We start from the raw sequence: 13,092 nt of genomic DNA on the forward strand, positions 1-13,092 counted from the left end.
CAATTTGCCAAACGGTTTATGCTGTGGGTTTATGTTTCAATTTTGTTGCTGCTGGGTTTTTTGGCACTACCAGCTAGAGGTATTTTGCCAGGTCGTTACGAGAGAGGTTCAGTAAATCAGACCTGTGTCCCTGAACCTCCAAAATTGACACTAAAAACCCAGTTTGAAGATAGTAGTGGCGCCGCTAAGTTCCTCTGGACGAACTAGAATCTCTCAGCCAATCCCTACATAAGCTTCAAACACTCTCCTTTTATTATATCCTCGTTGCTTACAGCCACTTTACTAATAAATAATTTTAACTACATTCAAAAGTCATAACACTAAAAATGTTAATGAAAGCAGGGATAAAGCTAAGTAAAAAATAGGTAAATAGAAATAAACTATTTAATTTCTGAGATCAATAATTTAAGCAGCATGTAAATATTATTTGGTTTAATTCCTCACCACACACCACACATAACAACAAAACGTATTGAAATACATTATGTAAATTAAAAATATTTAATAATTTAAACCAATTTAAACTCACTTTTTTAAAGTTCAGTATGGATGTTATGCTGGTGCTTAATGTCAGGAGCGTGCAAGTATACTCCTTCCATACTTTGCCAATGAACTGCCCCTGAAGATGATCGCACTCCTGCTACTTCCATTTGACCATTTATGGGTCGGCCAAAAGTACGCCCAGATACAGCCAAGTACATTTGAGTGTCGACATGTTTGAGCATTACACTATCATCCCTTCTCCATAAATCACCTGAAAAGTACAATAAATTGAAAATACAGAGATGCAAAAATGTTTGACAAAACACAAAGTAAAATAAGATCAAATCTTTCTTCTTACACTGTTACGTAATCTTACTTACTTACTCGTCATATACAGGGTGTTTCAGAAACAATGGCACAAATTTGTATTCTGTCATAGAACGTAAAAAAATAAAGCGATTAAGCTACATTTACACGGTGCTACAGACTTAGCCATGTAGGAAATGCATAAATAAGGCTGCTCTGTAGACGTTGGAGCATTGGAGATTCATAGTTTTTAATAAAACTTTTGAAGTTTAAATTAATAATAATAACCAACTAAATAACTATTTAGTCTATTACGATGTAAAATTTCTTGATAAACTGATTTTGCAAGTGACTGAATGAATGAGTTTTCTTAAGGGTCAAATTTGTCTGAAACACCAGCACTATCCTAATGTGTTTTGCGTTATATTGGCCACTTAGTGCAAGCGAAAATCGACCTTAATGATTTTGATTCTACTGTTCTGCTACGGCCATAGATTTAACAATCACTGTGCTAGGTTTGTGTCAAATTGAAATTATTTCCATATTTTTGAAAAGCCCATATTTTATTTTCTATCCATTGAAATATTAAAGTCTATACAAAGTGTTGCACATGAATGAGTTATTGGCCACATTCATAACAACAAATTGATTAGCAATCGAAAAATCCAATTTTAAATTCGTAAAGAGTAAAATGATGTTTGTTTGTTATTTGGCAATACGTGAACTCAAAAATGCAGAGATATGAATGTGAATGTATATGCATGTTTCCTTGACTACAAAAAAGCGTTTGACTGCGTTAAGCACGACAAACTAATAGAGATTCTTCAAGTTACGGGAATGGACAAAGAAGAAATCATAATCATTTCACAGTTATACTGGCATCAAACGGCAGAAGTTAAAGTTGAGCAATCAACATCAGAGGCAATCATAATAAAAAGGTGAGTGAGGCAGGGCTGTATCATATCACCACTTCTGTTTAATTTATATTCTGAAACTATTTTTAGAGAAGCGCTGCAGGGGGTCCAAAGAGGAATCAAAATCAATGGAGTCATTGTTAACAATCTGAGATACGCCGACGACTGTGTTGTGCTGGCAGATAATCTGGCCGATTTACAAGACTTAATGAACCGTATAGGACTATTCACGAATGCGTCCAAAACTAAGCTTCTTGTTTTTTCAAAGACGAACATAGTTGCCGATTTGTCCATTAACAATATACAGATAGAACAAGTAAATTCATTCAGATACCTAGGGACTATCATTAATAATCAGTGCGACCCCAAGATCGAAATAAAAGCACGAATTGAGCAGGCCAGAAAAACATTTATTGATATGAAGCAATTTTTCACGAGATCCGAACTGAGCCTATAACTTAGAATGCGCATGATCAGATGTTATATATTTTCAACCTTGTTATATGGTAGTGAAGGATGGACTCTCGATGTTAAGAATATCGTGGGTGCCGAGAATCACCAACTTGGAAGTCCTTGTGCGGATGGGAAAATCAAAAGAACTGATGCTGATCGTTAAGGAAAAAAAACGGGATACATAGGCCACATAATGAGAGGCGGAGGTATGAACTCTTGAGACAGATCATTGAAGGAAAAAGATCAGTGAGAAGAAGACAAAACTCCTGGCTGAAAGACTTAAGAAGATGGTTTGGATGTACCTCAATTGACATCTTCAGAGCTGCTACACCCAGAATAATGATTGCCAATTGGATCGCCAACCTCCGGCGGGAGACGGCGGACTAAGAATAGAAGAAGATTTGGCAATAAAGAAAGTTTTGCTGAATTTGACAGCTACTATTTTAACCTTCAATAACTCGGTTATTTGGAATGTGAATTTTGTAAATAAGTGACCTAATACAAACTTACCTTAATTTTGAAAAGAGAATCAGACAAAGTCATAAGAATAAAGAGTGTTTCATTTGAAAAACTAGACTTTCCGTCGAGGGGAATGACATTGGCCTATTCACAGATGTAAACAAACAAACATCGTTGTCACATCTACGGGGCAGGATGCAAATTTAATAGAACAGTAATTTTGTTTTTTTTTTTAATATAAGAAGTCGAAATTTAATAAAATATTGTATAAAACACGTGACTTAAACCGGTTTATTCACTCAAAGAACTTAGGCCAAGGAAATAGTATATTATTAACCAAGGTTTAGACAGAAGCTTATATTATTAGTAGAAGGTTACTTATAGGGATTTAAGACATAAGGTTAATAAAAGCTGTCTAAACCGTGGATAATATAGCATTTTTTCCACTATTAACAATATTTTTGATGGTCCTTTTATTGAACATTTAAAAATTTAAGATAACAACAAAACAACAACATGAAGGGACAACACACCGCCCTCTATACTAGTGTCTTGAAAATAAGGATTTTTTTCAAGAAAATAAAGAAAATTTATTTATTTAATTTATAGAAAAGGTACATTTTTGTAGGGATGTTTTTACCATTATAGTTAGTTTTAGTAGGATTGTATGTAGTTATTAAGAAAATTAACAGTATTACTTGATGAACTTCAAAGGAGGTGAAAAAGGTGGTACGTGAGGTAGAAGGTGGGAAAAAAGGTTTTTTTTTGTTGTTATGGTGGTTGATTGTTAGAGAGACTTTGAGAGAGCTAAAAAAGTCAATTTTAAAAAAAGAGAAATTTGAGCAAAAATCAGACTATTGAAGATCAGGGGATCTTAGAAAGCTTTTTCCTTCCGGAACGGAAGTTACTGAGTGGTGTAATACCGAGTGCTATCAGCAATTGTACCGTCTAGTCCACGTTATGACATGGAGCAGATTGTGACAAAGGACCTATTCCAGAAGTGGTTAAATCGATAACCGAGGAGGCCTCCCGGCTGTTACCGAGGTAGAGCCTTTTCAGTTAAAAATCCACCTCAATGGAAAAGAAGAAGATTGGTCAACTGACGGTTTATTTTGAACAATTTGGACTCTTTGACGAAGAGTATTAGTTGTAGGTAGTTTGTAATTTTTGTATTAAAGACATTTGTAGTTTCAATGATATATTTAGAAGCAGGATTTTTAGGTAGAAAGTAAGTTAGATAGGTTTAGTTATTTACCTTAAAAATAACTTGGCATCCCTATTATAGAATTTTTATTGAAGCTTATTTATTTAAATTTTCTTTATTTACTAGATTATTTGAATGAATGGTCAGGGTGAATCTGATGCCAGTTATGCTGATATTATCATGCAACTAGGAGGTGAGGGAGATTTGAGTAAAACTCATCTTCAGGGTGATAATAATCATGACACTAGAAAGCCTAAAATGTCACTTTTAATGGCGGCGTTAGCGGTTTTCGTTTTATACACAAACTGTTGGGTTTATAAAATAACCTGTTGTAACAGTGGCAACATTGTACAGGTTGACAAGCAACGCCACCTAAAACAATTGACGTTCGAATGTTCTAGAATACGTGCGTCGGTCGGTCGGTTGTATTACAATAATGTTCACCTCCCTTTTAGTATTAATACAAGTTTATTAGTTAGTTAAATAAACGTGTTTTACTGTCCAAGATCCAACCACCCCAATAGGTTATGGGCCCAGAGTGGTTTGGACAGTGAAGTAAAAGAAAAAGTGAAGCAACCCGTGTGTCGGACGTATCGTGAAGCAACCCGTGTGTCGGACGTATCGATCGATAAAATAAAAAAGGTGTCAATAAAAGCTTGAGGCAGCAAAGGATCGTGAATCAACTCAACGGATCGAGAAGAGAAGTCGAGGTTAAAACTAGTTGGACCTGATTTTCTGAAGAAGAATCCATTAAGATGAGTAACGTCGATCTGGGAAATATTGCTCAAATAGCTAAATTTGAAGGCAAAAATTATCAACAGTGGAAATTCCAAGTTAAGTGCGCCCTACGAGCTAAAGGCCTGTATGGAATTGCAGATGGCAGTACCCCGAAACCAGAAGTATTTGCAGAGGGTGAGTTGTGGAATAAAAAAGATGCTCAGGCAATGTGTATAATAACTGCAGCAATGGGGCTAAATCAAATTTCACTAATAGAAAACTGTGAGACCAGTAAACAAGTTTTAGACAAGTTAAACTCGATCTATGACGTAAAAACGGAGACAAATAAAATGTTGGTACACGAACAATTTTATCAGTACAAAATGCTACCCACAGATTCAATGGCTCAGCATATTTCAAAGGTTGAAAATCTAGCAATGCAAATTAAAAATTCAGGAGACCAGTTGAGTGACACTGCTGTTATTACAAAAATAATGAGCACTCTTCCACCAAAATATGGTCCATTCCGACAAGCTTGGTTGTCTATGGATGAAGCTAGACAGACTATTGAAAACTTGACCTCGAGATTACTTGATGAAGAAAGAAATTTAAGTACAAGCGAACATAATGAAGATTATGCTTTAGCTGCCACACAAATGAACAAGTTTGGCAATAGAAATTTTAGAAACACAGGGCCTCCACAAAGAAAACCGTCAACAAATGTGAAGTGTTATAATTGTGGAAAAAGGGGACATTTTGCAAAGGATTGCCGATGTCCGAAAAGGCAACAATTAGGAGGTAACACTCATAGAAGCAGCAGCGGTGGACAAAATGACAATGAACGAGAGCGCGGGACAGTTTTTCCTGGATCTGGATATAGTGGACATGAAAGTGGTCGAGCTAGACATCAAAGTGGAAGTGGTAACTCTGGCAACACTGCAAATGGAAGAGCTTTCAACATTGAAGACAGTGATGACAGTGTGCCTGAAGTTGACATTGACTGTAGTGACATTTGGATTTTAGACAGTGGCGCTAGTAGACACATGTGTCACTCGGAAAGTATGTTTACATCAGTTCGAAAAGTTCAAAACTTATTCGTAAAACTCGGCGATAATAAAGAACTTCCAGTTCAAGGAATCGGAGAAATTTTGATAGAGAAGTTTGTAAATGGGACTTGGTGTAAAGGCGTTATGACAGACGTATGGCTTGTACCCGGCTTAAGGAGAAATCTGTTTTCAGAAGGTGCAGTAACAAATAAAGGTTTTACTATTTTTAAGGACAACCAGAAGGCCGAAATTTTTGAAAGTGGCCAAGTGGTGGCTACTGCAGTACCTTACGAAAACAACCTTTATAGAGTGTTGATTCGCCTACAGAACAAAAATGCAATTACTGAGGTAAATGTAGTTTCTACAGGGACTTTAAAACAATGGCATGAAAGACTCGGACATTTAAATATCAAGTACATTAAGGAACTATTCACAAAGAATCTTGTAAGTGGAATAAGTATAACAGACATAAATGACAATTTCTTTTGTGAAAGCTGTGTATATGCCAAGCAACACAAACTTAAATTCCAAAACACTGAAAAACATGTATCAAAACCAGGTGAGTTAATTTCCAGCGATGTCTGTGGACCGATGAGTGAAGATAGTATTGGAGGATCCAAATACTATGTTCTTTTTAAAGACAATTATACAGGCTACAGGTCAGTAAATTTTATTAGACATAAAAGTGATGTAACCCAATGTTTTAAGAACTTTATTTCCTTGTGCAACACTAAATTTGGGCACAAAGTTCAAAGAGTGCGTGTAGACAATGGGCGAGAATATGTAAATGAGTCACTAAAACAGTATTTATCTGAAAGTGGTATAGTTTTAGAAACTACAGGTATTTATACACCGGAGCAAAATGGTCGCTGTGAGAGAGACAACAGGACCATAATGGAGTCTGCAAGAGCTCTGTTATTTGACAAGGATTTGCCTAAAACTTTATGGGCAGAAGCAGTAAATACTTCTGTGTATTTGCTGAACCGGACACCTACAAAGCAGTCTGAAACCACTCCTTATGAACACTGGACTGGTAAAAGGCCTAACTTACAACACACCAAAGTTTTTGGTTGTGAAGCCTATTTGTTAACACCAGGCACTTTAAGAACCAAACTGGATAAGAAAAGCGAGAGGTATGTTTTTGTAGGTTATGAAGGGGATTCAACGAATTACAGGTTGTATGATCCTGTGACGCACAAAATAAAAGTTTCTCGTCATGTTATTTTTAATGAAGATAGTGAATTTAAAACCCCAAGACAAAACTGTGTTCTACTTCCAATAGAAAATAACAGATCTGACAATTTAGATGCTCAAGATGACCTTGACCCAAACTATTTTGAGGAACCTGATATACAAGGACAAAATGACACTGACAATGAACAAGTATCACCTTACAACTTAAGAGTTAGAAAAGATATACATCCACCTGAATATTTGTGTCAAAACTTTGATCTTGACTTTTCTGAGATTAATTTTACAGAAATAAGTGTTCCTTCCAGTTACCAAGAAGCCATTAGTTGTCCAAATAAGCAGGAATGGAAGGCAGCCATACAAGAAGAACTACAAGCTTTGGAAGTCAACAAAACGTGGGAGTTAGTTAATTTGCCACCAAACAGAAGTACAATTGGAACGAAATGGGTTTTCCGAGTTAAGGAAGCTGAAAATGGTCACAAACCTCGTTTTAAGGCTCGCCTATGTGCAAAAGGGTTTAGTCAAGTAAAGGGTGTAGATTTTCAGGAGACTTTTTCCCCCACGACAAGGTATGACACACTAAGAGTACTTTTAGCCCTTTCAGCACAACAGAAAATGAAAATGAGGCAGTTCGATATCAAAACTGCTTTCCTTTACGGCATACTAAGTGAAGAATTGTATATAGACTTACCTGAGGGATTAAACAATAATAAACAAAAAGTGTGCAAACTAAATAAAGCCCTTTATGGCCTAAAACAAGCTCCTCGAGTATGGAATGAGACTTTCAAGGAATTTTGTCAAAGCATTGGTTTTTATCAATGTACTTCTGACAATTGTGTCTACATTAAGACTGACAGAAAAGTTTTTCTAGCATTATATGTTGATGATGGTCTTCTACTATCTGACAGTGATGAAGAATTGGACTTAGTGCTTGTTCAGTTACAGAAGAGGTTTCAAATTACCATAATTGAAGATCCAAAGTACTTTGTGGGCTTGCAAATTGAGCGACTTAAAGATGACTCAATATTCATCCATCAGTCAAAGTACATTCATCAAATTGTTCATAAATTTGGACAAGAAGATTCAAATCCTGTCTCGGTACCTGCAGATCCTAATTCCAGTTTAAGCAAGGATCTTGGCAAACCAATAGAAAATATTCCTTATAGAGAAGCAGTAGGATCACTGATGTTTTTGGCAATTGTAAGTCGGCCAGACATTATGTATTCGATTGGACTAGTAAGTCGTTATCTGCAAAATCCCACCACAGCTCATTGGAATGCTGTTAAACGAATTTTCAAGTACTTAAAGGGCACCTTAAACATTGGCATTCACTATAAAAGTGACCCTTGTGGCATTAATCTAAGTGGCTACTGTGATTCTGATTTTGCAGGTGATATAGACACAAGACGTTCTACAACAGGCTATGTTTTCTTAATCAACAACAGTGCTGTAACATGGAAAAGCCAGAAGCAGAAGTGTGTGAGCTTGTCCACTACAGAAGCTGAGTATGTGGCAGCCTCAACAGCCTCCAGAGAAGCCATATGGTTGAAAAATCTACTAGAAGCCCTTGGTGAAAACATAATTTTGCCCGTTAATATGTATGTCGACAATCAAAGTGCTCTAAAACTTATTAAAAATCCAGTGTTTCATCCACGCACAAAACATATCGACATAAAATTTCATTTTGTTCGGGATCAATATGTTTTAGGTTTAATTAATTTTCAATATGTTTCTACCAATGATCAAACAGCAGATGGTTTCACCAAAGCATTGACAGTAATCAAATTTAAGAGATTTGTAAGTCAGTTAGGTATTAAGTGCTTCTTAGATTTACTAAAAATTAAGTAGTATGTTACAACTGTTTATTTTACGTGGGAGTGTTGGGTTTATAAAATAACCTGTTGTAACAGTGGCAACATTGTACAGGTTGACAAGCAACGCCACCTAAAACAATTGACGTTCGAATGTTCTAGAATACGTGCGTCGGTCGGTCGGTTGTATTACAATAATGTTCACCTCCCTTTTAGTATTAATACAAGTTTATTAGTTAGTTAAATAAACGTGTTTTACTGTCCAAGATCCAACCACCCCAATACAAACATATGCAGATGTAGTAAGAAATATGTTTTTTTTTTATTATTTAGTGTAGTTGATTGCAAGTTGTGAGTGAAAAATCAAAGAAAGGTTCATTCCTGATCCAGATATGGATTAGATAGAGCTTTTTATACACAATCAAGTCCAGCCTAAACAAATTGGTTAGAACATTTGTCCTGGAAAGTACAACACACAGCAAACTAGTTTAAATACTGTTCAATACAAGAAAATCCGTAAATTCTGGGAACTAGGTAAGCAAAACTGGTAAATGGTTCTTATATTATTACCAAGAACATTCATTCAAATTAATTTTTGTTGCTCTCACAATGAAGGATGCTTTAGTTTAAAATGAAACTCACATACTTGTGCATGTAACAAGTACCTAATAAGTTTACTGTACTAGAAAGCACTTGTACCTACCATTGAGTGTAGTGTTGGAGTAAAATCATGCCACTTCAAAGTGTTCAACCACTGTTGAGTTAGATCCGGTTTTTTGTAAAGTAAAAAACTGACACGGTTGGGCTTTATCCTGAATTGCTGTTAGAATGTGGCTTGAAAAACTTATGAACGGCAGCAAACAAAAATAACTTACGCAAATAACCTCAAGTTTTGATTTTAAACCGTAAAAATTCATCTAATTGTCAAAAAACTCAATTTCCACAATACAAACTGTCACCACTATTCCCGCTATATTGGAATTTTTGACAAGCACCTTCTAGCCTTTCTAGTATAGTAGGCGGTGAAAATACATGTTATGTGACGTTAATAATACAATTTTGAACTTGCGCAACTGTAAAAGCCAGTTGACACCTGTCAAAAACACACATATTATAATAATTTGTAATGAATATTTTTTCTACTCAATATCATGTAACAAAGATTTTACCATAATAATTACATGTGACTATGCTGTTCTGGTCAATTTTGTTATATTAATTTAATACACTTCATTTTGAAGTATACAGACAGACCTCAAAATACTCTCAAATGCTTCCTAATAATGGGAATGCACCCACTCTTAGAACAAGCCTTGTTTAACATGACAAAACACAAAAACCAAGAAAAAATTTGTTTTGGAGACTGAAAATGGTAAATATCTTAGAAAAGGGTACAGATAGGTTTATGACATTAATACACATATGTCTAGAATTTGATGTAGAATCCAAAAATGCCAAAATATACAGTGCCCCATTCAAAATAAGCAGCAGTTACTTGATATCTACTTTGGGCAGGCATATTACCTTATGTTAACTTTTTTTTAATTAAAAATTGGTGTTATTGGGAATTAGTGGACATCATCCGCAAATTAGGAAATAGTGTACAAAATTTTATTCAGCAGTTTACCCCTCACTTCCCCCAGATTCCTCATATAAAACTATGATAAAAAAATTATTTTGTCAGTCCTAAAATACATGAATAATTAGTTGGATTCTAGATTATGTTGCTAAATTTTCAAACCTTTTGTAGGTACTATCCAAAACCATATATTGTATGTATGTATTTCCTATTGTTATGGAAAAAATAGTATATTTAAAAAAAACTATACCTGAGCAAACCACTGTCCAATTGTCACCAGAATCTCCTTCACCTTCATCATCCCCATAAGCGCTAATCTCCTGATTGCCACTTAAAGGACTAGAAAACAAATGCGAGTGAAGATTTTTCTTGGTTTCCACATGTTCAAGACGAATATTTGTTCCACAAGCAATTGGGTCTCCTCGCAAACACAATTTTCCAGTCGCCCCCTTAATCAGCCAGTGGCTGTTTATGTCTTCTTGGACTTCAGTAGCAGTTACTGACTGCTGACCGCTGCCTGTACCATATTTGACATCGTGGGAATGCAGGCGCACTTTATAGTCTGTGTTCATTAGTTTTATCACTGAACCACAACTCACAAAGTCTTGACGTGCATCTGAAAAGATTACTAGGTTATTACCTGGACAAGGATATAATAAATTTAATTGACTTTATGTTAGGGAAACCCTTGAAGTTATTGAATTAAAACATACCTGCAAAATTGATTGCCTGTAGTGCCAAAAATTCGAAAAATAGTTGGTTAAGTAGGTATTGTAAGTATTTCATACTGTTATTTTATTTGATAATTTTTTGCCAAAAATTAAATTTTCTAACCAATTTTTTTGTAGTTTGTAGATTTTGGCGTAGAAGTGCTAAGTTGGGGGTGTATTTATCTTTTGACTTACGTGTATTTATTTATTTAAGCCGGTTACGTCAACGTCAACGTAATGTCAAAAGTCATTTGTGTTTAGGCGTATTTTGGCGGAAGTACTAACCTGAGTTTTAAGCTGTAGTAACATTGACCATCTTATTTTACCGGAATGAGTTAAAATGGGACAGATATTGTAAACATTTATTAAAATAAACACTAACACTAAATACATCTTTTGTTTTATAGGAAACGTGGGACAAAATTAGTTTAGAATCGATGTTTGTTTGCAAATACCTTTTATAGTAGAAGGCAATAAATCGGCCGATCCACGTCATTGACGTTTAACGCGCCACGTTGCCAGATGTTTAGTTTTTTCATTAAAACCCGAACTTTACATAAATTTTGTTTTTATTTACTTCTTATATAGAAGTTGACGCAGTTTTTTAACAGAGAATTTTGAATAACATTATTAGTCAATATTGAGTTTTTTTTTGTCTCTCTGTAAGCAGTTTTAGTCAAGTCATCAACAACAAAACCAAAAACAGGAAACGGTCAACTAGCAATCTGGCAACAACGCTATAGTAGGCTCAGTAGGCTGTGAGTTTGAAGAGTGATTTGAATTATCGATACTGCCACCGCCCTCTGTACAAGAAAGCCTAGAATGTCACTTTTAATGGCGGCGTTAGCGGTCATTAAGCGGTTTTCGTTTTGCACACAAACCTATGCAGATGCAGTAGAAAATATGTTTTATTTTTATTTTTTCGTGTAGTTGATTAGAAGTTGTGAGTGAAAAATCAAAGAACGCTTCATTCCTGATCCAGATATGTATAGATATGGCTTTTTATACCCAATAAAGTCCAGCCAAAGCAAGTTTGGTTAGAACCTTTTGTCCTGGAAAGTACAACAAACTAATGTGAAAACTGCTCAATCAAAGAAAATTTGGAAATCCTTGAAGCTTAGGTAAGCAAAACTGGTAAATGGGTTTTATATTATTACCAAGACCTTTCTTTTAAAATGTAAATGTGCCAATGGAACTTCTAAAAGCTGTCCTGTTTCTTCAGAGTAAACCTTTGTTGCTCTCAAAATGCAGGCGGCCTCAAAATGTAACTCACATACCTATGTATGTAAGAGGCACTAAGTTTACTGAATGAGAAAGCATATTGTACTTACCACTGAGTATTGTGTTGGAGTAAAATCATTCCAGTTCAAAGCTTTCAACCACTGTTGGGTTCGAGCAGGGTCTTTTGGAAAGTAAAAGACTGACACTTTTGGGCCTTTCACCAAATTGCTTTTACAATTTGGCAAACAACAAGTGGGCGGCATATTGTAGAGGCAATAGAATTTAAGTTAAAAAACCAACAATAAATTATAAAACAATGAAGGAACAATAACAATAGTGATAACACAATAAAATGAACACAAACTACACTTTCACTAGAACAATAAACATATAAACAACAATACCTATATAATAGCAAACAAAAATTACTAAGTCTTGACTTTAAACCTTAAAAATTAATTTAATCATCGAAAAACTCAATTTCCACAATACAAACAAATGCAAACTGTCAACCACTATTTCGGCCATATTGGAATTTTTGGCATGCACCTTCTTGGATTTCTTGTACAGAGGGCGGTGCGCATGCGCATTATAAGTCTGATTCTGATTCTGTGCATCATGTGCTACGATGCCTACCAATGAAATTAAACACCGCCTACTATACTAGAAAGCCTAGAAGGTGCTTGTCAAAAATTCCAATATGGCGGAAATAGTGGTGACAGTTTGTATTGTAAAAATTGAGTTTCTTGAGGATTAGATGAATTTTTACGGTTTAAAATCAAAACTTGAGTTTATTTGCGTAAGTTATTTTGGTTTGCTGCCGTTTATAAGTTTTTCAAACCACATTGTAACAGCAATTCAGGATAAAGCCCAACCGGGTCAGTTTTTTACTTTACAAAAAACCGGATCTAACTCAACAGTGGTTGAACACTTTGAAGTGGAATGATTTTACTCCAACACTATACTCAATGGTAAGTACAAGTGCTTTCTAGTACAGT

General features: G+C 35.3%; 1 protein-coding gene across 1 annotated transcript; it reads right to left on the reverse strand.

Annotated features, from left to right (window-relative positions):
* Window positions 1–417: 417 nt before the first annotated feature.
* On the reverse strand, window positions 418–11,062 carry LOC145727709 (stromal cell-derived factor 2). Its single transcript, XM_081977525.1, has 3 exons — window positions 10,877–11,062; window positions 10,414–10,779; window positions 418–754 (listed from the first exon to the last, which is right to left on the reverse strand). The coding sequence occupies exons 1-3, from the start codon at window positions 10,947–10,949 to the stop codon at window positions 534–536; spliced, it is 660 nt and encodes a 219-aa protein (XP_081833651.1). The 5' UTR covers window positions 10,950–11,062; the 3' UTR covers window positions 418–533.
* Between the last annotated feature and the right edge of the window lie 2,030 nt (window positions 11,063–13,092).

Source organism: Ips typographus, linkage group LG4 (genome assembly GCF_016097725.1).
Source record: "Ips typographus isolate SLU linkage group LG4, UJ_Ityp_2.0, whole genome shotgun sequence".
Classification (NCBI taxonomy): Eukaryota; Metazoa; Arthropoda; class Insecta; order Coleoptera; family Curculionidae; genus Ips; species Ips typographus.

Coding starts and splice junctions, on each gene's coding strand:
- LOC145727709 (XM_081977525.1), bottom strand. CDS start 10,949: ATGAAATACTTACAATACCTACTTAACCAACTATTTTTCGAATTTTTG. Junction 10,780..10,876: donor ACAGGCAATCAATTTTGCAG/GTATGTTTTAAT, acceptor TAATCTTTTCAG/ATGCACGTCAAGACTTTGTG. Junction 755..10,413: donor TTGGACAGTGGTTTGCTCAG/GTATAGTTTTTT, acceptor TGTACTTTTCAG/GTGATTTATGGAGAAGGGAT.